This window comes from Hyla sarda, chromosome 5, assembly GCF_029499605.1.
Source record: "Hyla sarda isolate aHylSar1 chromosome 5, aHylSar1.hap1, whole genome shotgun sequence".
Lineage (NCBI taxonomy): Eukaryota > Metazoa > Chordata > Amphibia > Anura > Hylidae > Hyla > Hyla sarda.
Window position 1 is genome coordinate 365,406,911 of NC_079193.1, and position 22,919 is coordinate 365,429,829.

Consider the following 22,919-nt stretch of genomic DNA (forward strand, 5'->3'; position numbering starts at 1 on the left):
TGCTTATCCCTATCTTATATGAAGGATAGCCTTATACCTATCCCTATCTTATATGAAGGATAGCCTTATACCTATCCCTATCTTATATGAAGGATAGCCTTATGTTTATCCCTATCTTATATGAAGGATAGCCTTATACCTATCCCTATCTTATATGAAGGATAGCCTTATACCTATCTCTATCTTATATGAAGGATAGCCTTATACCTATCCCTATCTTATATGAAGGATAGCCTTATGCTTATCCCTATCTTATATGAAGGATAGCCTTATACCTATCCCTATCTTATATGAAGGATAGCCTTATACCTATCTCTATCTTATATGAAGGATAGCCTTATACCTATCCCTATCTTATATGCAGGATAGCCTTATGCTTATCCCATGCATGTTTAAACTCCTTCACTGTATTTGCAGTGACCACTTCTGCAGGAAGGCTATTCCATGCATCCACTACTCTCTCAGTAAAGTAATACTTCCTGATATTACTGCAGAAACCTTCCCCCTCTAATTTATAACTATGTCCTCTTGTGGTAGTTTTTCTTCTTTTAAATCTCCTCTCCTCCTTTACCGTGTGGATTCCCTTTATGTATTTATATAAGTCTCTATCATATCCCCTCTGTCTCTTCTTTCTTCTATACATGTTAAGGTCCTGTAACCTTTCCTGGTAAGTTTTATCCTGCAATCCATGTACTAGTTTAGTATCTTCTCTGAACTCTCTCTAGAGTATCTATATCCTTCTGGAGATACGGCCTCCAGAACTGCGCACAATACTCCAAGTGAGGTCTCACCAGTGTTCTGTACAGTGGCATGAGCACTTCTCTCTTTCTACTGCTTATACCTCTCCCTATACATCCCTGAGCACTTCTCTCTTTCTACTGCTTATACCTCTCCCTATACATCCATGAGCACTTCTCTCTTTCTACTGCTTATACCTCTCCCTATACATCCATGAGCACTTCTCTCTTTCTACTGCTTATACCTCTCCCTATACATCCATGAGCATTTCTCTCTTTCTACTGCTTACAGTGGGGATCAAAAGTTTGGACACCCCAGGTAAAAATGTGTATTAATGTGCATAAAGAAGCCAAGGAAAGATAATAACAGATTAGACATTCTTATAATATGTCAACAAAAGTTAGATTTTATTTCCATCATTTACACTTTCAAAATAACAGAAAACAAAAAAATGGCGTCTGCAAAAGTTTGGGCACCTGCAGAATTTATAGCATGCTCTGCCCCCTTTGCAAAGCTGAGACCTGCCAGTGTCATGGATTGTTCTCAATCATCATCTGGGAAGACCAGGTGATGTCAATCTCAAAGGTTTTAAATGCCCAGACTCATCTGACCTTGCCCCAACAATCAGCACCATGGGTTCTTCTAAGCAGTTGTCTATCTGAAACTGAAAATAGTTGACGCTCACAAAGCTGGAGAAGGCTATAAGAAGATAGCAAAACGTTTTCAGATGTCAATATCCTCTGTTCGGAATGTAATTACGAAATGGCAGTCATCAGGAACAGTGGAAGTTAAAGCAAGATCTGGAAGACCAAAAAAAATATCAGACAGAACAGCTCGCAGGATTGTGAGAAAAACTATTCAAATCCCACGTTTGACTGCACAATCCCTCCAGAAAGATCTGGCAGACACTGGAGTTGTGGTACACTATTCCACTATAAAGAGATACTTGTACAAATATGGTCTTCATGGAAGAGTCATCAGAAGAAAACCTCTTCTACGTCCTCACCACAAAAATCAGCGTTTGAACTTTGCAAATGAACATAAAGACAAGCCTGATGCATTTTGGAAACAAGTTCTGTGGACCGATGAGGTTAAAATTGAACTTTTTGGCCGGAATGAGCAAAGGTACGTTTGGAGAAAAAGGGGAACAGAATTTAATGAAAAAAAACCCTGTCCAACTGTTAAAGGGTAGCTCCCACCATCCTCTTTTTTTTTCTTCTGTCCCTGCCTATTGCCCATCTATCCCTAACCCCCTCCCTGCTTTTTTTTTTTTTTATTATCTTAAAAATTGCATTTTGTCTGTCTGGTAGTGTGCTCAGTACCAGGCAGACTTCCCCAGCAGGCACCACGTCACTGATGCCTGCTGGGGGCCGACTTCCGCCCTTAGTTCTCCTGACAGACAGGGTGCCTCCAGCTGTTTCACCACTACAACTCCCAGCATGCCCTGACATCTATTTGCTGTCAGGGCATGCTGGGAGTTGTAGTGGTGAAACAACTGGAGGCACCCTGTGTTGTAAGACACCCAGCCCCCGACCAATATCGCCCCCCTCACCTGTGCCGGACCATGAGCGGGGGTCCGTAGCAAGCAACAAGCATGTGCCCGGCTTCCTGTCATGCCCGTACACTCTGGAAACTGTCTCTATGTTTCTGGAGGATTGAAAGTCCTCCAGAACCATAGAGAGAGTTACCAGAGTGTAGGAGCATGACAGGAAGCTGGGCACACGCTTGTTGCTCAGTGTGTGATGGGCCCTCCTATAAATGGCGCCCCCCTCTCCGTATAACGCGCTCCCTCCGATAATGACAGGACTTCTGCGAGGAGCAGTGAGGAGGCGGCGTATCCCCACTGGAGCCGCGGCTGTAAGGAGAGGCAAGAGCCATGTGCCTCCCTGCTGCAGGGAGAATATGCAGCAGGGAGGCGGCCAGTGTGTGAGTCCAGGGAGCCAATGCGCAGCCCTGGATTTCACTGTGCTCGCTCTCGCCTGTTTGATTGACAGGCGGGAGCGAGCACCGCAGTGACTGGAATTTCAACTCATTTGCCAGGCTCAAATGAGACGAAATTCTGTAGTGACGTCACTGCCGAATGCATTCGGCCACTAGGAGGGCGACCCCTAGTGGCCGAATTTAAAAGTGATTTTAAACTGGTTTAAAATCACTTTTTTTAATTAAACTATATTAGAGATATGTTGTAGTACTTAAGTACTACAACATATCAATTTTGTTATTTCATGACAGTGCCCATTTAAGCATGGGGGTGGATCAATCATGCTTTGGGGTTGTATTGCAGCCAGTGGCACAGGGAACATCTCACGAGTAGAAGGAAAAATGGATTCAATAAAATTTCAGCAAATTTTGGATGCTAACTTGATGCCATGTGTGAAAAAGCTGAAGTTAAAGAGAGGATTGCTTCTACAAATGAATAATGATCCTAAACACACCTCGAAATCCACGGGGGATTACATCTAGAGCCGTAAACTGAAGGTTTTGCCATGACCTTCACAATCTCCTGACCTCAACATAATTGAAAATCTATGGATAGACCTTAAAAGAGCAGTGCGTGACAGACAGCCCAGAAATATCAAAGAACTGGAAGACTTTTGTAAGGAAGAATGGGCAAAGATACCTCAAACAAGAATTGAAAGACTCTTGGCTGGCTACAAAAAGTGTTTACAAGCTGTGATACTTGCCATAGGGGGCAGTACAAGATATTAACCCTGCAGGGTGCCCAAACTTTTGCAGATGCCATTTTTTTGTTTTCTGTTATTTTGAAAGTGTAAATGATGGAAATAAAATATAACTTTTGTTGACATATTATAAGAATGTCTAATCTGTAATTTGATGCCTTTTGGATAATTTTCCATCTTTCCTTGGCTTATTTATGCACATTAATACAAATTAATACCTGGGGTGCCCAAACTTTTGATCCCCACTGTATACCTCTCCCTATACACCCATGAGCACTTCTCTCTTTCTACTGCTTATACCTCTCCCTATACATCCATGAGCACTTCTCTCTTTCTACTTCTGGATTTATCAAGCTGCTGAACACACAGGAAACGCAAGGTGCAGGGGCTGATGGTCTATGTAGTTTTCTGGATCTCTCAGCCCCCTGCACAAACCGGGAAGTATCTGGATTTTCAAAGGCTGTTCATGGGGGCTATGGGGGTACAATTTTGATTTTAACAACTTTTGACCAGATATCTCCTTTAACCCCTTAAGGACTTAAGCTTTGAGCGCCGCATCGGAAGGGTTAATAGCGCGTGGACGAACAATCGCGGCCGCGCGCTATTAGCCACGGGTCCCGGCTGTGAATAGGCGCCGGGACCATCCCGCTATGACGCGGGGTCCCGCCGGGACCCCATGTTATAGACAGGGACTGGACTTAGGACGTACTCATACGTCCTAAGTCCAGTCCCTGTCTATAACGCGGGGTCCCGGCGAGACCCCTCGTCATAGCGGGATGGTCCCGGTGCCTATTCACAGCCGGGACCCACGGCTAATAGCGCGCGGCCGCGATTGTTCGTCCACGCGCTATTAACCCTTCCGATGCGGCGCTCAAAGCTGAGCGCCGCATCGAAAGTGAAAGTAAATGCTTCCCGGCTGCTCAGTTGGGCTGATCGGGGTCACCGCGATAAAATCGCGATGCCCTGATGAGCTACCCGGAGAGAAGAAGGTCCCTACCTTCCTCCGGCGGCGTCTGGGCTCTGATTGATTGCTCCATGCCTGAGTTACAGGCTGGAGCAATCAACCGTCGATTATACAGCTTGTTGCCATGCAATGGCAAGGCAACAATCTGTGTATGCAATCAGCCATTGCAAGCTCATAGGTCCCTATAGGAGTTATGATCTCGCAAAAAAAAAAAAAAAAAAAGTTAACCCTTTCAGGTATTCCCTTCTGAATTAAAAGTTTAAATCACCCGGCATTTCCTAGTAACAAAATAAAACAGTGTAAATAAAAATAAACATTTGTGGTATCACCGCGTGTGGAAATGTCCGAATTATAAAAATATACCGCTTTTAAAACCGCACATTTAATGGCGTACGCGCAAACAAATTCCAAAGTCCAAAATAGCGCATTTTTGATCACTTTTTATATCACAAAAAAAGTGAATAAAAAGTGATCAAAAAGTCTGATCAGAACAAAAATGGTACCGCTAAAAAGTTCAGATCACGGCGCAAAAAATGAGCCTTCATAGCGCCCTGAATACAGGAAAATGAAAAAGTTATAGGGCTCAGAAAATGACAATTTTAAACGTATACATTTTCCTGCATGTAGTTATAATTTTTTTCTGAAGTGATACAAAATCAAACCTATATAAGTAGGGGATCATTTTAACTGTATGGACCTACAGAATAAAGAGAAGGTGTCATTTTTACCGAATAATGTACTGCGTAGTAACGGAAGCCCCCAAAATTAACAAAATGGCATTTTTTTCTTCAAGTTTGTCGCACAATGAATTTTTTGCCGTTTCGCCGTGGATTTTTTGATAAAATGACTAATGTCACTGTAAAGTAGAATTTGTGGCGCAAAAAAATAAACCATAAGACAGATTTTTAGGTGCAAAATTTAAAGGGTTATGATTTTTTAAAGGCACGGAGGAAAAAACGAAAATGCAAAAACGTGAAATCGCTCAGTCCTTAACCCCTTAAGGACTCAGCCCATTTTGGCCTTAAGGACTCAGACAATTTAATTTTTACGTTTTTATTTTTTCCTCCTCGCCTTCTAAAAATCATAACTCTTTTATATTTTCATCCACAGACTAGTATGAGGGCTTGTTTTTTGCGCGACCAGTTGTCCTTTGTAATGACATCACTCATTATATCATAAAATGTATGGCGCAACCAAAAAACACTATTTTTGTGGGGAAATTAAAACGAAAAACGCAATTTTGCTAATTTTGGAAGGTTTTGTTTTCACGCCGTACAATTTATGGTAAAAATGACATGTGTTCTTTATTCTGAGGGTCAATACGATTAAAATGATACCCATTATTATATACTTTTATATTATTGTTGCGCTTAAAAAAAATCACAAACTTTTTAACCAAATTAGTACGTTTATAATCCCTTTATTTTGATAACCTATAACTTTTTTATTTTTCCGTATAAGCGGCGGTATGAGGGCTCATTTTTTGCGCCATGATCTGTACTTTTTTTTGATACCACATTTGCATATAAAAAACGTTTAATACATTTTTTATAATTTTTTTTTTAATAAAATGTATTAAAAAAGTAGGAATTTTGGACTTTTTTAATTTTTTTTCGTTCACGCCGTTCACCGTACGGGATCATTAACATTTTATTTTAATAGTTCGGACATTTACGCATGCGGCGATACCAAATATGTCTATAAAAAATGTTTTTTACGCTTTTTGGGGGTAAAATAGGAAAAAACGGACGTTTTACTTTTTTATTGGGGGAGGGGATTTTTCACTTTTTTTTTACTTTTACTTTTACATTTTTTAACATTTTTTTTTACACTTGAATAGTCCCCATAGGGGACTATTCATAGCAATACCATGATTGCTAATACTGATCTGTTCTATGTATAGGACATAGAACAGATCAGTATTATCGGTCATCTTCTGCTCTGGTCTGCTCGATCACAGACCAGAGCAGGAGACGCCGGGAGCCGCACGGAGGAAGGAGAGGGGACCTCCGTGCGGCGTTATGAATGATCGGATCCCCGCAGCAGCGCTGCGGGCGATCCGATCGTTCATTTTAATCGCGAACTGTCGCAGATGCCGGGATCTGTATTGATCCCGGCACCTGAGGGGTTAATGGCGGACGCCCGCGAGATCGCGGGCGTCGGCCATTGCCGGCGGGTCCCTGGCTGCGATCAGCAGCCGGGATCAGCCGCGCATGACACGGGCATCGCTCCGATGCCCGCGGTTATGCTTAGGACGTAAATGTACGTCCTGGTGCGTTAAGTACCACCTCACCAGGACGTACATTTACGTCCTGCGTCCTTAAGGGGTTAAGGGGTTAAAGGGGTATTACCGTGCTGACAACTTCTCCCCGCCGCTGGGGACCCCGCTCTCATCCGGCCCCGGAGCGAACATCCGCTCCGGGTGTGATGACGGGGCCGGTGATTGTGACGTCACAGCTCCGCTCCCGTGTGACGTCACGCTCCGCCCCCTCAATGCAAGGCTATGGCAGGGGCGAGACAGCTGTCTCACCCCCTGCCATAGACTTGCATTGAGGGGGGCAGAGCGTGACGTCACATGGGGACGGAGCCGTGACGTCACTATACTCCGGCCCCGTGATCGGCAGTTATCAGACCCGGAGCGATGTTCGCTCCGGGGCCTGATGAGAGCGGGGTGCTGCGTGCGAGATCGCGGGGGTCCCCAGCGGCAGGACCCCGTGCGAACAGGCAACTTATCCCCTATCCTTTAGATAGGGGATAAGTTGTCAGCACGGTAGTACCCCTTTAACTCCTTAAGGTCACAGGAATTTTTTTTTTTGCCTTTTCGTTTTTTCCTCTTTGCATTCTAAAAATCATAACTCTTTGATATTTGAATCCACGGGCCTATATGGGGCTTATTTTTTATCCGACCAATTGTACTTTGTAATGACACCTTTTATTTTACCATAAAATATTTGGCAAAACAAAAGAATATATTATTTGTGTGGAGAAATTGAAATGAAAACTGCAATTTTGCACATTTTGGAAGGTTTTGGTTTCACGGTGTACACTTTACGGTAAAAATGAATAGTTTTCTTTATTTTGTGGGTCAGTACGATTAAAATGATCCCCATATTACATACTTTTCTATTATTGTACTGATTTAAAAAAACTAACTTCTTTTTACAAAAAAAAGTATGTTTAAAACTGCCCTATTTTGACCACCTATAACGTTCTCATTTTTTCGTATACAGGGATGTATGAGGGCTCATTTTTTGCGCTGTGATCTGTAGTTTTTATTGGTATCACAATTGCATAAATGTGATATAAAATATATATTTTTTTTACTTTTTTTTTAATATTATATAAAAAAGCAGCAATTTTTGACTTTTTTAAATTAATGTTTACACCGTTCACCGTACGGGATAGTTATCATTATATTTTGATAGTTCGGACATAACTATTTACAGCAATCATTTGATTGCTAATACTGTTCAGTGCTATGCATAGGGCATAGCACTGATCAGTGTTATCGGCGATCGTCTGCTCGATCTCAGACCAGAGCAGAAGATCCCAGAAGACGGACGGAGGCAGGTAAGGGGACCTCAGTCCACCATGTTAGATGATCGTATGCCCCGCGGCAGTGGGCAATCCAATAAAACGGCCGCACTGCCGCAGATGCCGTGATCTGTATTGATCACGGCATCTGAGGAGTTAATGGCACACATCAGTGTGATCGCTGATGTCCGCCACTACCGGCGGTTCCCTGGCTGCTGATAGCAGCCGGGACCTTCCACGCATGATGCGATCACCGTTCCAGTGCTTGCGTCATGTATAGGACGTAAATGTACGTCCTGGTGCGTTAAGTACCGGGGCACCAGGACAAACATTTAAGGGGTTAAGGGGTAGATTTTTCATCAAATTTATGCACAGACTGCCATGCTGGCTATCACCTTCCTGACTGGTGACCTGCCATTGTCGTCTTTTTACTGCCTGCAGTTTATCACAATTTCCGTGCTTTTGTTTGTTCCCGGCTTTTTGAGGACTGAGCACAGGTTGTCAATGGGATTGAGATTTGGGGAGTTTCCTGGTCATAGATCCAAAATTTCAATGTTTTGTTCTCCGAACCTCTTAGTTATCACCTTTGCCTTGTGACATGATCTCCTTCATTCCGGAAATGCCGTTGTTTATCACCACATTGCTCCTGAATGGTGGGTGGATGGTTAGATACCATTCTTTATTTATGGCCTTGTACTTAGGCAAAAAAAAAAAAAAACAGTGCTTAGCAGTCTACTCTCTGTACTCTCTGCCGAATGTCATCTGTCCTTGATGTTTTTCTTGCAGAGAAGTGGCTTCTATGTTGTCCATCTTAACACCAGGCACCTCCAAAATCCTTCACCTCACTGTGCCCATATGATACCAACCTGCTGCCATTCCTGAGCTCTGACCTGGTGTTAAAGGGGTACTCCACCCCTAGACATCTTACTCCCTATCCAAAGGATAGGGGATAAGATGTCTGATCGTGAGGGTCCTGCCACTGGGGACCCCCACATTCTCCCTGCTGCACCCGGTGTTTGTTTAGAGCGTCGAGTGCAGCGCCGGAGGCTCGTGATGTCACGGCCCCGCTCGTGATGTCACGTCCACGCCCCCTCAATGTAGGTCTATGGGAGGGGGTGTGACGGACATCACGCCCCCTTTCATAGACTTGCATTGAGGGGGCATGGCCGTGACGTCACGAGCGGGGCGTGACCGGGACATCATGAGTCTCCACCCCGCATCACTAGTCATCCGGCACAGAGCGGAGTTCGCTCCGTGCAGCGGATGTTTAGGGTGCCACAGCCGAGATCACGGGGGTCCCCAAGAGGTGGGACCCCCACAATCAGAAATCGAATCCCCTATTCTTTGGATAGGGGATAAGATGTCTAGGGGCAGAGTACCAGTTTAAACCTATCTTATAGCTAAATGCACTTTAGGAGACGTCCTGGCACTTGTTGGTATCTAAACATCCTCCGAAAGAAACTTCTCCCATCGATTCAGGAGGAAATGTGGAGAAGAACAAGGCTTCCTGCAGCACGATGGAGACCATGTCTCAAGGCAAATGATAACAAAGTGGTTTGTGGAACAAAACATTGAAATTTTGTATCCATGTGCAGGAAACTTTTCAGATCTGTGGTCAATCCTTGTCTTCCTTCCCTCTTTATATACAGTCATGGCCGTAAATGTCGGCACCCCTGAAATGTTTCTAGAAAATGAAGTATTTCTCACAGAAAAGGATTGCAGTAAGACATGTTTTGCTATACACATGTTTATTCCCTTTGTGTGTATTGGAACTAAACCAAAAAAGGGAGGAAAAAAGCAAATTGGACATAATGTCACCAAACTCCAAAAATGGGCTGGACAAAATTATTGGCCCTTTAACTTAATATTTGGTTGCACACCCATTGTCCTGCTGGAAGACCCAAGATCTCGGACACAAACCCAGCTTTCTGACACTGGGCTGTACAGTGCGACCCAAAATCCATTGGTAATCCTCAGATTTCATGATGTCTTGTACACATTCAAGGCCCCCAGTGCCAGAGGCAGCAAAACAACCCAAAACATCATTGAATCTCCACCATATTTCACTGTAGGTTCTGTGTTCTTTTCTTTGTAGGCCTCATTCCGTTTTTAGTAAACAGTAGAATGATGCGCTTTACCAAAAAGCTCTATCTTGGTCTCATCTGTCCACAAGATGTTTTCCCAGAAGGATTTTGGTTACTCAAGTTCATTTTGGCAAAATGTAGTCTTGCTTTTTTATGTCTCTCTGTCAGCAGTGGGGTCCTCCTGGGTCTCCTCCATAGTGGGGTCCTCCTGGTCTCCTCCATAGTGGGGTCCTCCTGGCTCTCCTGCTATAGCGTTTAATTTCATTTAAATGTCGATGGATAGTTTGCGCTTACACTGATGCTCCTTGAGCCTGCAGGACAGCTTGAATATCTTTGGAACTTGTTTGGGGCTGCTTATCCACCATCCAGACTATCCTGCGTTGACACCTTTCGTAACTTTTTCTCTTCCATCCAAGCCCAGGGAGATTAGTTACAGTGCCATGGGTTGTAAACTTCTTGATAATGTTGCGCACTGTGGGCAAAGGCAAATCTAGATCTCTGGAGATGGACTTGTAACCTTGAGATTGTTGATATTTTTTCACAATTTTGGTTCTCAAGTCCTCAGACAGTTCTCTTCTCCTCTTTCTGTTGTCCATGCTTAGTGTGGCACACACAGACACACAATGCAAAGACTAAGTGAACTACTCTCCTTTTTATCTGCTTTCAGGTGTCATTTTTATATTGCCCACATCTGTTACTTGTCCCAGGTGAGTTTATAGGAGCATCAAATGCTTGAAATAATCTTATTTTTCCACAATTTTGAAAGGGGGCCAATAATTTTGTCCAGACCATTTTTGGAGTTTGGTGACATTATGTCCAATTTGCTTTTTTTCCTCCCTTTTTTGGTTTAGTTCCAATACAGACAAAGGGAATAAACATGTGTATAGCAAAACCTGTGTTACTGCAATCCTTTCCTGTGAGAAATGCTTCATTTTCTAGAAAAATTTCAGGGGTGCCAACATTTACGGCCATGACTGTATTTCTCAGGGTCTGTTCACACACAGAAATCCAGGATTCTCCTTCAGATTTAAGCTGCAGATTTGTTTTGAAACATATTGTAATTCCTAATGTATAATTCCTTTGGTCTAACACCAGTTGCTAAAAGTCATCTCTTGTGGATTTAGTGGGGGCTACACCCAGATATTTTCCACCCCAAAAATTTTTTTGCGCCCAAAGATTGACATTTCGCTTTTTCTTGCTGCGTCCTGGCTAAAATCAGTTAACGGGGTCACACTGTAACCGAAGGTGGCTGCAATCGTGACCCCACGGCCACAAAAAAACAACAATTTGAGATGGATTACTTGGGACTGTTTGGTCTTGGCACTTTGCCTGACCTTAGCTGTGACGTAGCTCGATCCACGCAGTGCCACGTGACGATCTTTGGTTGCACAACCACTGTTGCAGCTGCAATCACGGTGTAGCCTCGGTGTAATCCCAAATCCTGTGAGTTCTGTAAGTGGCACATTATAGGCCAGCACGGGCATCAGATTACATGCAATACTTCACCTACATTGCTGCATCTTCCGAAATACACAAAATAAGAAGATAGCGTATACGCTATGTAAAAAGAGTATAGCTAAAAAAGACGCCATACTTACCTAAAATATGGGAACTGGACCACAGTCTCATAGTACTTCCAGGTGGCGGTCAGATCGATCCTGCTCAGGTTGGTGGCGTAAAATCTCCAGGCACACTAAAGAGGAACAAAGCCAGAGGTAAATGAAAAAATCCTCAAAAACACTTTCTATAATGTTCCCCTACACAGTACACAGATTCATACACCGCACAGCCCTGCCAAATTTTGACAAGGATTTCAGTTTCTCATAATACAAAATGAATGCCATCATGACATTCTAACCAAACCCTCCAGAAGCTGCCATTCTCATCACTACCACTAGATGGCTACATAGAGACAACAGTACACAAAACAGCCCCTAACAAAGCACGGCAACACCATGGGCAGATAAAACAAATGTGCAAATTCAGGTGACTCCCCAGGGTAAGGGCTCGTTCTCAAGGTAAGGGCTCATTCTCAAGGTAAGGGCTCATTCTCAAGGTAAGGGCTCGTTCTCAAGGTAAGGGCTCGTTCTCAGTGTAAGGGCTCGTTCTCAGTGTAAGGGCTCATTCTCAAGGTAAGGGCTCATTCTCAAGGTAAGGGCTCGTTCTCAAGGTAAAGGATCGTTCTCAAGGTAAGGGCTCGTTCTCAGTGTAAGGGCTCGTTCTCAAGGTAAAGGCTCGTTCTCAAGGTAAGGGCTCGTTCTCAAGGTAAGGGCTCGTTCTCAAGGTAAAGGCTCGTTCTCAGGGTATGGGCTCGTTCTCAAGGTAAAGGCTCGTTCTCAGGGTATGGGCTCGTTCTCAAGGTAAGGGCTCGTTCTCAAGGTAAGGGCTCGTTCTCAGTGTAAGGGCTCGTTCTCAAGGTAAAGGCTCGTTCTCAGGGTAAGGGCTCGTTCTCAAGGTAAGGGCTCGTTCTCAAGGTAAGGGCTCGTTCTCAGTGTAAGGGCTCGTTCTCAAGGTAAGGGCTTGTTCTCTGTGTAAGGGCTCATTCTCAGTGTAAGGGCTCATTCTCAAGGTAAGGGCTCGTTCTCAAGGTAAAGGCTCGTTCTCAAGGTAAGGGCTCGTTCTCAAGGTAAGGGCTCGTTCTCAAGGTAAGGGCTCGTTCTCAGGGTAAGGGCTCGTTCTCAAGGTAAAGGCTCGTTCTCAAGGTAAGGGCTCGTTCTCAGTGTAAGGGCTCGTTCTCAAGGTAAGGGCTCGTTCTCAGTGTAAGGGCTCGTTCTCAAGGTAAGGGCTCGTTCTCAGTGTAAGGGCTCGTTCTCAAGGTAAGGGCTCGTTCTCAGGGTATGGGCTCGTTCTCAAGGTAAGGGCTCGTTCTCAGTGTAAGGGCTCGTTCTCAGTGTAAGGGCTCATTCTCAAGGTAAGGGCTCGTTCTCAAGGTAAAGGCTCGTTCTCAAGGTAAGGGCTCGTTCTCAGTGTAAGGGCTCGTTCTCAAGGTAAAGGCTCGTTCTCAAGGTAAGGGCTCGTTCTCAAGGTAAGGGCTCGTTCTCAGTGTAAGGGCTCGTTCTCAATGTAAAGGCTCGTTCTCAGGGTAAGGGCTCGTTCTCAAGGTAAGGGCTCGTTCTCAGTGTAAGGGCTCGTTCTCAAGGTAAGGGCTTGTTCTCTGTGTAAGGGCTCATTCTCAGGGTAAGGGCTTGTTCTCAGGGTATGGGCTCGTTCTCAAGGTAAAGGCTCATTCTCAAGGTAAGGGCTCGTTCTCAAGGTAAGGGCTCGTTCTCAAGGTAAAGGCTCGTTCTCAGGGTAAGGGCTCGTTCTCAAGGTAAAGGCTCGTTCTCAAGGTAAGGGCTCGTTCTCAGTGTAAGGGCTCGTTCTCAAGGTAAGGGCTCGTTCTCAGTGTAAGGGCTCGTTCTCAAGGTAAGGGCTCGTTCTCAGTGTAAGGGCTTGTTCTCAAGGTAAGGGCTCGTTCTCAGGGTATGGGCTCGTTCTCAAGGTAAGGGCTCGTTCTCAAGGTAAGGGCTCGTTCTCAGTGTAAGGGCTCGTTCTCAAGGTAAGGGCTCGTTCTCAGTGTAAGGGCTCGTTCTCAAGGTAAAGGCTCGTTCTCAGTGTAAGGGCTCGTTCTCAAGGTAAGGGCTCGTTCTCAGGATAAGGATTCATTCTCAAGGTAAAGGCTTGTTCTCAGTGTAAGGGCTCGTTCTCAAGGTAAGGGCTTGTTCTCAAGGTAAAGGCTCGTTTTCAGGATAAGGGCTCGTTCTCAGTGTAAGGGCTCGTTCTCAAGGTAAGGGCTCGTTCTCAGTGTAAGGGCTCGTTCTCAGTTTAAGGGCTCGTTCTCAAGGTAAAGGCTCGTTCTCAAGGTAAGGGCTCGTTCTCAAGGTAAGGGCTCGTTCTCAGTGTAAGGGCTCGTTCTCAAGGTAAGGGCTCGTTATCAGTGTAAGGGCTCGTTCTCAAGGTAAGGGCTCGTTCTCAGTGTAAGGGCTCGTTCTCAAGGTAAGGGCTCGTTCTCAGGGTATGGGCTCGTTCTCAAGGTAAGGGCTCGTTCTCAGTGTAAGGGCTCGTTCTCAAGGTAAGGGCTCATTCTCAAGGTAAGGGCTCGTTCTCAGGGTAAGGGCTCGTTCTCAGGGTAAGGGCTCGTTCTCAGTGTAAGGGCTCGTTCTCAAGGTAAGGGCTTGTTCTCTGTGTAAGGGCTCATTCTCAGGGTAAGGGCTCATTCTCAGGGTATGGGCTCGTTCTCAAGGTAAAGGCTCGTTCTCAAGGTAAGGGCTCGTTCTCAAGGTAAGGGCTCGTTCTCAAGGTAAAGGCTCGTTCTCAGGGTAAGGGCTCGTTCTCAAGGTAAAGGCTCGTTCTCAAGGTAAGGGCTCGTTCTCAGTGTAAGGGCTCGTTCTCAAGGTAAGGGCTCGTTCTCAGTGTAAGGGCTCGTTCTCAAGGTAAGGGCTCGTTCTCAGTGTAAGGGCTCGTTCTCAAGGTAAGGGCTCGTTCTCAGGGTATGGGCTCGTTCTCAAGGTAAGGGCTCGTTCTCAAGGTAAGGGCTCGTTCTCAGTGTAAGGGCTCGTTCTCAAGGTAAGGGCTCGTTCTCAGTGTAAGGGCTCGTTCTCAAGGTAAAGGCTCGTTCTCAGTGTAAGGGCTTGTTCTCAAGGTAAGGGCTCGTTCTCAGGATAAGGATTCGTTCTCAAGGTAAGGGCTCGTTCTCAGTGTAAGGGCTCGTTCTCAAGGTAAGGGCTCGTTCTCAGGGTATGGGCTCGTTCTCAAGGTAAGGGCTCGTTCTCAGTGTAAGGGCTCGTTCTCAGTGTAAGGGCTTGTTCTCTGTGTAAGGGCTCATTCTCAGGGTAAGGGCTTGTTCTCAGGGTATGGGCTCGTTCTCAAGGTAAAGGCTCGTTCTCAAGGTAAGGGCTCGTTCTCAAGGTAAGGGCTCGTTCTCAAGGTAAAGGCTCGTTCTCAGGGTAAGGGCTCGTTCTCAAGGTAAAGGCTCGTTCTCAAGGTAAGGGCTCGTTCTCAGTGTAAGGGCTCGTTCTCAAGGTAAGGGCTCGTTCTCAGTGTAAGGGCTCGTTCTCAAGGTAAGGGCTCGTTTTCAGTGTAAGGGCTCGTTCTCAAGGTAAGGGCTCGTTCTCAGGGTATGGGCTCGTTCTCAAGGTAAGGGCTCGTTCTCAAGGTAAGGGCTCGTTCTCAGTGTAAGGGCTCGTTCTCAAGGTAAGGGCTCGTTCTCAGTGTAAGGGCTCGTTCTCAAGGTAAAGGCTCGTTCTCAGTGTAAGGGCTCGTTCTCAAGGTAAGGGCTCGTTCTCAGGATAAGGATTCATTCTCAAGGTAAAGGCTTGTTCTCAGTGTAAGGGCTCGTTCTCAAGGTAAGGGCTTGTTCTCAAGGTAAAGGCTCGTTTTCAGGATAAGGGCTCGTTCTCAGTGTAAGGGCTCGTTCTCAAGGTAAGGGCTCGTTCTCAGTGTAAGGGCTCGTTCTCAGTTTAAGGGCTCGTTCTCAAGGTAAAGGCTCGTTCTCAAGGTAAGGGCTCGTTCTCAAGGTAAGGGCTCGTTCTCAGTGTAAGGGCTCGTTCTCAAGGTAAGGGCTCGTTATCAGTGTAAGGGCTCGTTCTCAAGGTAAGGGCTCGTTCTCAGTGTAAGGGCTCGTTCTCAAGGTAAGGGCTCGTTCTCAGGGTATGGGCTCGTTCTCAAGGTAAGGGCTCGTTCTCAGTGTAAGGGCTCGTTCTCAAGGTAAGGGCTCATTCTCAAGGTAAGGGCTCGTTCTCAGGGTAAGGGCTCCTTCTCAGGGTAAGGGCTCGTTCTCAGTGTAAGGGCTCGTTCTCAAGGTAAGGGCTTGTTCTCTGTGTAAGGGCTCATTCTCAGGGTAAGGGCTCATTCTCAGGGTATGGGCTCGTTCTCAAGGTAAAGGCTCGTTCTCAAGGTAAGGGCTCGTTCTCAAGGTAAGGGCTCGTTCTCAAGGTAAAGGCTCGTTCTCAGGGTAAGGGCTCGTTCTCAAGGTAAAGGCTCGTTCTCAAGGTAAGGGCTCGTTCTCAGTGTAAGGGCTCGTTCTCAAGGTAAGGGCTTGTTCTCTGTGTAAGGGCTCATTCTCAGTGTAAGGGCTCATTCTCAAGGTAAGGGCTCGTTCTCAAGGTAAAGGCTCGTTCTCAAGGTAAGGGCTCGTTCTCAAGGTAAGGGCTCGTTCTCAAGGTAAGGGCTCGTTCTCAAGGTAAAGGCTCGTTCTCAGGGTAAGGGCTCGTTCTCAAGGTAAAGGCTCGTTCTCAAGGTAAGGGCTCGTTCTCAGTGTAAGGGCTCGTTCTCAAGGTAAGGGCTCGTTCTCAGTGTAAGGGCTCGTTCTCAAGGTAAGGGCTCGTTCTCAAGGTAAGGGCTTGTTCTCAAGGTAAAGGCTCGTTCTCAGGATAAGGGCTCGTTCTCAGTGTAAGGGCTCGTTCTCAAGGTAAGGGCTCGTTCTCAGTGTAAGGGCTCGTTCTCAGTTTAAGGGCTCGTTCTCAAGGTAAAGGCTCGTTCTCAAGGTAAGGGCTCGTTCTCAAGGTAAGGGCTCGTTCTCAGTGTAAGGGCTCGTTCTCAAGGTAAGGGCTCGTTCTCAGGGTATGGGCTCGTTCTCAAGGTAAGGGCTCGTTCTCAAGGTAAGGGCTCGTTCTCAGTGTAAGGGCTCGTTCTCAAGGTAAGGGCTCGTTCTCAGTGTAAGGGCTCGTTCTCAAGGTAAAGGCTCGTTCTCAGTGTAAGGGCTCGTTCTCAAGGTAAGGGCTCGTTCTCAGGATAAGGATTCGTTCTCAAGGTAAAGGCTTGTTCTCAGTGTAAGGGCTCGTTCTCAAGGTAAGGGCTTGTTCTCAAGGTAAAGGCTCGTTCTCAGGATAAGGGCTCGTTCTCAGTGTAAGGGCTCGTTCTCAAGGTAAGGGCTTGTTCTCAGTGTAAGGGCTCGTTCTCAGTTTAAGGGCTCGTTCTCAAGGTAAAGGCTCGTTCTCAAGGTAAGGGCTCGTTCTCAAGGTAAGGGCTCGTTCTCAGTGTAAGGGCTCGTTCTCAAGGTAAGGGCTCGTTCTCAGGGTATGGGCTCGTTCTCAAGGTAAGGGCTCGTTCTCAGTGTAAGGGCTCTTTCTCAAGGTAAGGGCTCATTCTCAAGGTAAGGGCTCGTTCTCAGGGTAAGGGCTCGTTCTCAGGGTAAGGGCTCGTTCTCAAGGTAAGGGCTCGTTCTCAAGGTAAGGGCTCGTTCTCAGTGTAAGGGCTCGTTCTCAAGGTAAGGGCTCGTTCTCAGGGTATGGGCTCGTTCTCAAGGTAAGGGCTCGTTCTCAGTGTAAGGGCTCGTTCTCAAGGTAAGGGCTCATTCTCAAGGTAAGGGCTCGTTCTCAGGGTAAGGGCTCGTTCTCAGGGTAAGGGCTCGTTCTCAAGATGAGGGCTCGTTCACAGGGTAAGGGCTCGTTCTCAAGGTAAGGGCTTGTTCTCAGTGTAAGGGCTCGTTCTCAAGGTAAGGGCTCGTTCTCAGTGTAAGGGCTCGTTCTCAAGGTAAGGGCTCGTTTTCAAGGTAAAGGCTCGTTCTCAAGGTAAAGGCTCGTTCTCAGTGTAAGGGCTCATTCTCAAGGTAAACGCTCATTCTCAGGATAAGGGCTCGTTCTCAGTGTAAGGGCTCATTCTCAGTGTAAGGGCTCGTTCTCAGTGTAAGGGCTTGTTCTCTGTGTAAGGGCTCGCTCTCAAGGTAAGGGCTCGCTCTCAGGGTATGGGCTCGTTCTCAAGGTAAAGGCTTGTTCTCAAGGTAAGGGCTCGTTCTCAAGGTAAGGGCTCGTTCTCAAGGTAAAGGCTCGTTCTCAGGGTAAGGGCTCGTTCTCAAGGTAAAGGCTCGTTCTCAAGGTAAGGGCTCGTTCTCAGTGTAAGGGCTCGTTCTCAAGGTAAGGGCTCGTTCTCAGTGTAAGGGCTCGTTCTCAAGGTAAGGGCTCGTTCTCAGTGTAAGGGCTCGTTCTCAAGGTAAGGGCTCGTTCTCAGGGTATGGGCTCGTTCTCAAGGTAAGGGCTCGTTCTCAAGGTAAGGGCTCGTTCTCAGTGTAAGGGCTCGTTCTCAAGGTAAGGGCTCGTTCTCAGTGTAAGGGCTCGTTCTCAAGGTAAAGGCTCGTTCTCAGTGTAAGGGCTCGTTCTCAAGGTAAGGGCTCGTTCTCAGGATAAGGATTCGTTCTCAAGGTAAAGGCTTGTTCTCAGTGTAAGGGCTCGTTCTCAAGGTAAGGGCTTGTTCTCAAGGTAAAGGCTCGTTCTCAGGATAAGGGCTCGTTCTCAGTGTAAGGGCTCGTTCTCAAGGTAAGGGCTCGTTCTCAGTGTAAGGGCTCGTTCTCAGTTTAAGGGCTCGTTCTCAAGGTAAAGGCTCGTTCTCAAGGTAAGGGCTCGTTCTCAAGGTAAGGGCTCGTTCTCAGTGTAAGGGCTCGTTCTCAAGGTAAGGGCTCGTTCTCAGGGTATGGGCTCGTTCTCAAGGTAAGGGCTCGTTCTCAAGGTAAGGGCTCGTTCTCAGTGTAAGGGCTCGTTCTCAAGGTAAGGGCTCGTTCTCAGTGTAAGGGCTCGTTCTCAAGGTAAAGGCTCGTTCTCAGTGTAAGGGCTCGTTCTCAAGGTAAGGGCTCGTTCTCAGGATAAGGATTCGTTCTCAAGGTAAAGGCTTGTTCTCAGTGTAAGGGCTCGTTCTCAAGGTAAGGGCTCATTCTCAAGGTAAGGGCTCGTTCTCAGGGTAAGGGCTCCTTCTCAGGGTAAGGGCTCGTTCTCAGTGTAAGGGCTCGTTCTCAAGGTAAGGGCTTGTTCTCTGTGTAAGGGCTCATTCTCAGGGTAAGGGCTCATTCTCAGGGTATGGGCTCGTTCTCAAGGTAAAGGCTCGTTCTCAAGGTAAGGGCTCGTTCTCAAGGTAAGGGCTCATTCTCAAGGTAAGGGCTCGTTCTCAGGGTAAGGGCTCCTTCTCAGGGTAAGGGCTCGTTCTCAGTGTAAGGGCTCGTTCTCAAGGTAAGGGCTTGTTCTCTGTGTAAGGGCTCATTCTCAGGGTAAGGGCTCATTCTCAGGGTATGGGCTCGTTCTCAAGGTAAGGGCTCGTTCTCAAGGTAAGGGCTCGTTCTCAGTGTAAGGGCTCGTTCTCAAGGTAAGGGCTCGTTCTCAGTGTAAGGGCTCGTTCTCAAGGTAAAGGCTCGTTCTCAGTGTAAGGGCTCGTTCTCAAGGTAAGGGCTCGTTCTCAGGATAAGGATTCGTTCTCAAGGTAAAGGCTTGTTCTCAGTGTAAGGGCTCGTTCTCAAGGTAAGGGCTCATTCTCAAGGTAAGGGCTCGTTCTCAGTGTAAGGGCTCGTTCTCAAGGTAAGGGCTCGTTATCAGTGTAAGGGCTCGTTCTCAAGGTAAGGGCTCGTTCTCAGTGTAAGGGCTCGTTCTCAAGGTAAGGGCTCGTTCTCAGGGTATGGGCTCGTTCTCAAGGTAAGGGCTCGTTCTCAGTGTAAGGGCTCGTTCTCAAGGTAAGGGCTCATTCTCAAGGTAAGGGCTCGTTCTCAGGGTAAGGGCTCCTTCTCAGGGTAAGGGCTCGTTCTCAGTGTAAGGGCTCGTTCTCAAGGTAAGGGCTTGTTCTCTGTGTAAGGGCTCATTCTCAGGGTAAGGGCTCATTCTCAGGGTATGGGCTCGTTCTCAAGGTAAAGGCTCGTTCTCAAGGTAAGGGCTCGTTCTCAAGGTAAGGGCTCGTTCTCAAGGTAAAGGCTCGTTCTCAGGGTAAGGGCTCGTTCTCAAGGTAAAGGCTCGTTCTCAAGGTAAGGGCTCGTTCTCAGTGTAAGGGCTCGTTCTCAAGGTAAGGGCTTGTTCTCTGTGTAAGGGCTCATTCTCAGTGTAAGGGCTCATTCTCAAGGTAAGGGCTCGTTCTCAAGGTAAAGGCTCGTTCTCAAGGTAAGGGCTCGTTCTCAAGGTAAGGGCTCGTTCTCAAGGTAAGGGCTCGTTCTCAAGGTAAAGGCTCGTTCTCAGGGTAAGGGCTCGTTCTCAAGGTAAAGGCTCGTTCTCAAGGTAAGGGCTCGTTCTCAGTGTAAGGGCTCGTTCTCAAGGTAAGGGCTCGTTCTCAGTGTAAGGGCTCGTTCTCAAGGTAAGGGCTCGTTCTCAAGGTAAGGGCTTGTTCTCAAGGTAAAGGCTCGTTCTCAGGATAAGGGCTCGTTCTCAGTGTAAGGGCTCGTTCTCAAGGTAAGGGCTCGTTCTCAGTGTAAGGGCTCGTTCTCAGTTTAAGGGCTCGTTCTCAAGGTAAAGGCTCGTTCTCAAGGTAAGGGCTCGTTCTCAAGGTAAGGGCTCGTTCTCAGTGTAAGGGCTCGTTCTCAAGGTAAGGGCTCGTTCTCAGGGTATGGGCTCGTTCTCAAGGTAAGGGCTCGTTCTCAAGGTAAGGGCTCGTTCTCAGTGTAAGGGCTCGTTCTCAAGGTAAGGGCTCGTTCTCAGTGTAAGGGCTCGTTCTCAAGGTAAAGGCTCGTTCTCAGTGTAAGGGCTCGTTCTCAAGGTAAGGGCTCGTTCTCAGGATAAGGATTCGTTCTCAAGGTAAAGGCTTGTTCTCAGTGTAAGGGCTCGTTCTCAAGGTAAGGGCTTGTTCTCAAGGTAAAGGCTCGTTCTCAGGATAAGGGCTCGTTCTCAGTGTAAGGGCTCGTTCTCAAGGTAAGGGCTTGTTCTCAGTGTAAGGGCTCGTTCTCAGTTTAAGGGCTCGTTCTCAAGGTAAAGGCTCGTTCTCAAGGTAAGGGCTCGTTCTCAAGGTAAGGGCTCGTTCTCAGTGTAAGGGCTCGTTCTCAAGGTAAGGGCTCGTTCTCAGGGTATGGGCTCGTTCTCAAGGTAAGGGCTCGTTCTCAGTGTAAGGGCTCTTTCTCAAGGTAAGGGCTCATTCTCAAGGTAAGGGCTCGTTCTCAGGGTAAGGGCTCGTTCTCAGGGTAAGGGCTCGTTCTCAAGGTAAGGGCTCGTTCTCAAGGTAAGGGCTCGTTCTCAGTGTAAGGGCTCGTTCTCAAGGTAAGGGCTCGTTCTCAGGGTATGGGCTCGTTCTCAAGGTAAGGGCTCGTTCTCAGTGTAAGGGCTCGTTCTCAAGGTAAGGGCTCATTCTCAAGGTAAGGGCTCGTTCTCAGGGTAAGGGCTCGTTCTCAGGGTAAGGGCTCGTTCTCAAGATGAGGGCTCGTTCACAGGGTAAGGGCTCGTTCTCAAGGTAAGGGCTTGTTCTCAGTGTAAGGGCTCGTTCTCAAGGTAAGGGCTCGTTCTCAGTGTAAGGGCTCGTTCTCAAGGTAAGGGCTCGTTTTCAAGGTAAAGGCTCGTTCTCAAGGTAAAGGCTCGTTCTCAGTGTAAGGGCTCATTCTCAAGGTAAACGCTCATTCTCAGGATAAGGGCTCGTTCTCAGTGTAAGGGCTCATTCTCAGTGTAAGGGCTCGTTCTCAGTGTAAGGGCTTGTTCTCTGTGTAAGGGCTCGCTCTCAAGGTAAGGGCTCGCTCTCAGGGTATGGGCTCGTTCTCAAGGTAAAGGCTCGTTCTCAAGGTAAGGGCTCGTTCTCAAGGTAAGGGCTCGTTCTCAAGGTAAAGGCTCGTTCTCAGGGTAAGGGCTCGTTCTCAAGGTAAAGGCTCGTTCTCAAGGTAAGGGCTCGTTCTCAGTGTAAGGGCTCGTTCTCAAGGTAAGGGCTCGTTCTCAGTGTAAGGGCTCGTTCTCAAGGTAAGGGCTCGTTCTCAGTGTAAGGGCTCGTTCTCAAGGTAAGGGCTCGTTCTCAGGGTATGGGCTCGTTCTCAAGGTAAGGGCTCGTTCTCAAGGTAAGGGCTCGTTCTCAGTGTAAGGGCTCGTTCTCAAGGTAAGGGCTCGTTCTCAGTGTAAGGGCTCGTTCTCAAGGTAAGGGCTCGTTCTCAGGATAAGGATTCGTTCTCAAGGTAAAGGCTTGTTCTCAGTGTAAGGGCTCGTTCTCAAGGTAAGGGCTTGTTCTCAAGGTAAAGGCTCGTTCTCAGGATAAGGGCTCGTTCTCAGTGTAAGGGCTCGTTCTCAAGGTAAGGGCTTGTTCTCAGTGTAAGGGCTCGTTCTCAGTTTAAGGGCTCGTTCTCAAGGTAAAGGCTCGTTCTCAAGGTAAGGGCTCGTTCTCAAGGTAAGGGCTCGTTCTCAGTGTAAGGGCTCGTTCTCAAGGTAAGGGCTCGTTCTCAGGGTATGGGCTCGTTCTCAAGGTAAGGGCTCGTTCTCAGTGTAAGGGCTCTTTCTCAAGGTAAGGGCTCATTCTCAAGGTAAGGGCTCGTTCTCAGGGTAAGGGCTCGTTCTCAGGGTAAGGGCTCGTTCTCAAGGTAAGGGCTCGTTCTCAAGGTAAGGGCTCGTTCTCAGTGTAAGGGCTCGTTCTCAAGGTAAGGGCTCGTTCTCAGGGTATGGGCTCGTTCTCAAGGTAAGGGCTCGTTCTCAGTGTAAGGGCTCATTCTCAAGGTAAGGGCTCATTCTCAAGGTAAGGGCTCGTTCTCAGGGTAAGGGCTCGTTCTCAGGGTAAGGGCTCGTTCTCAGGATAAGGGCTCGTTCTCAGTGTAAGGGCTCGTTCTCAAGGTAAGGGCTTGTTCTCAGTGTAAGGGCTCGTTCTCAGTTTAAGGGCTCGTTCTCAAGGTAAAGGCTCGTTCTCAAGGTAAGGGCTCGTTCTCAAGGTAAGGGCTCGTTCTCAGTGTAAGGGCTCGTTCTCAAGGTAAGGGCTCGTTCTCAGGGTATGGGCTCGTTCTCAAGGTAAGGGCTCGTTCTCAGTGTAAGGGCTCTTTCTCAAGGTAAGGGCTCATTCTCAAGGTAAGGGCTCGTTCTCAGGGTAAGGGCTCGTTCTCAGGGTAAGGGCTCGTTCTCAAGGTAAGGGCTCGTTCTCAAGGTAAGGGCTCGTTCTCAGTGTAAGGGCTCGTTCTCAAGGTAAGGGCTCGTTCTCAGGGTATGGGCTCGTTCTCAAGGTAAGGGCTCGTTCTCAGTGTAAGGGCTCGTTCTCAAGGTAAGGGCTCATTCTCAAGGTAAGGGCTCGTTCTCAGGGTAAGGGCTCGTT

At 47.3% G+C, this 22,919-nt stretch overlaps 1 protein-coding gene across 2 annotated transcripts in view; it reads right to left on the reverse strand.

Annotated features, from left to right (window-relative positions):
• KCNQ3 (potassium voltage-gated channel subfamily Q member 3) overlaps positions 1-22,919 on the reverse strand; it is a 257,626-nt gene that overhangs the window by 57,063 nt on the left and 177,644 nt on the right. For both annotated transcript variants that reach the window (XM_056522783.1, XM_056522782.1), the window contains exon 8: positions 11,600-11,694. In XM_056522783.1, the coding sequence (XP_056378758.1) occupies positions 11,600-11,694 (95 nt within the window). The remainder of the gene's footprint in view (positions 1-11,599; positions 11,695-22,919) is intronic.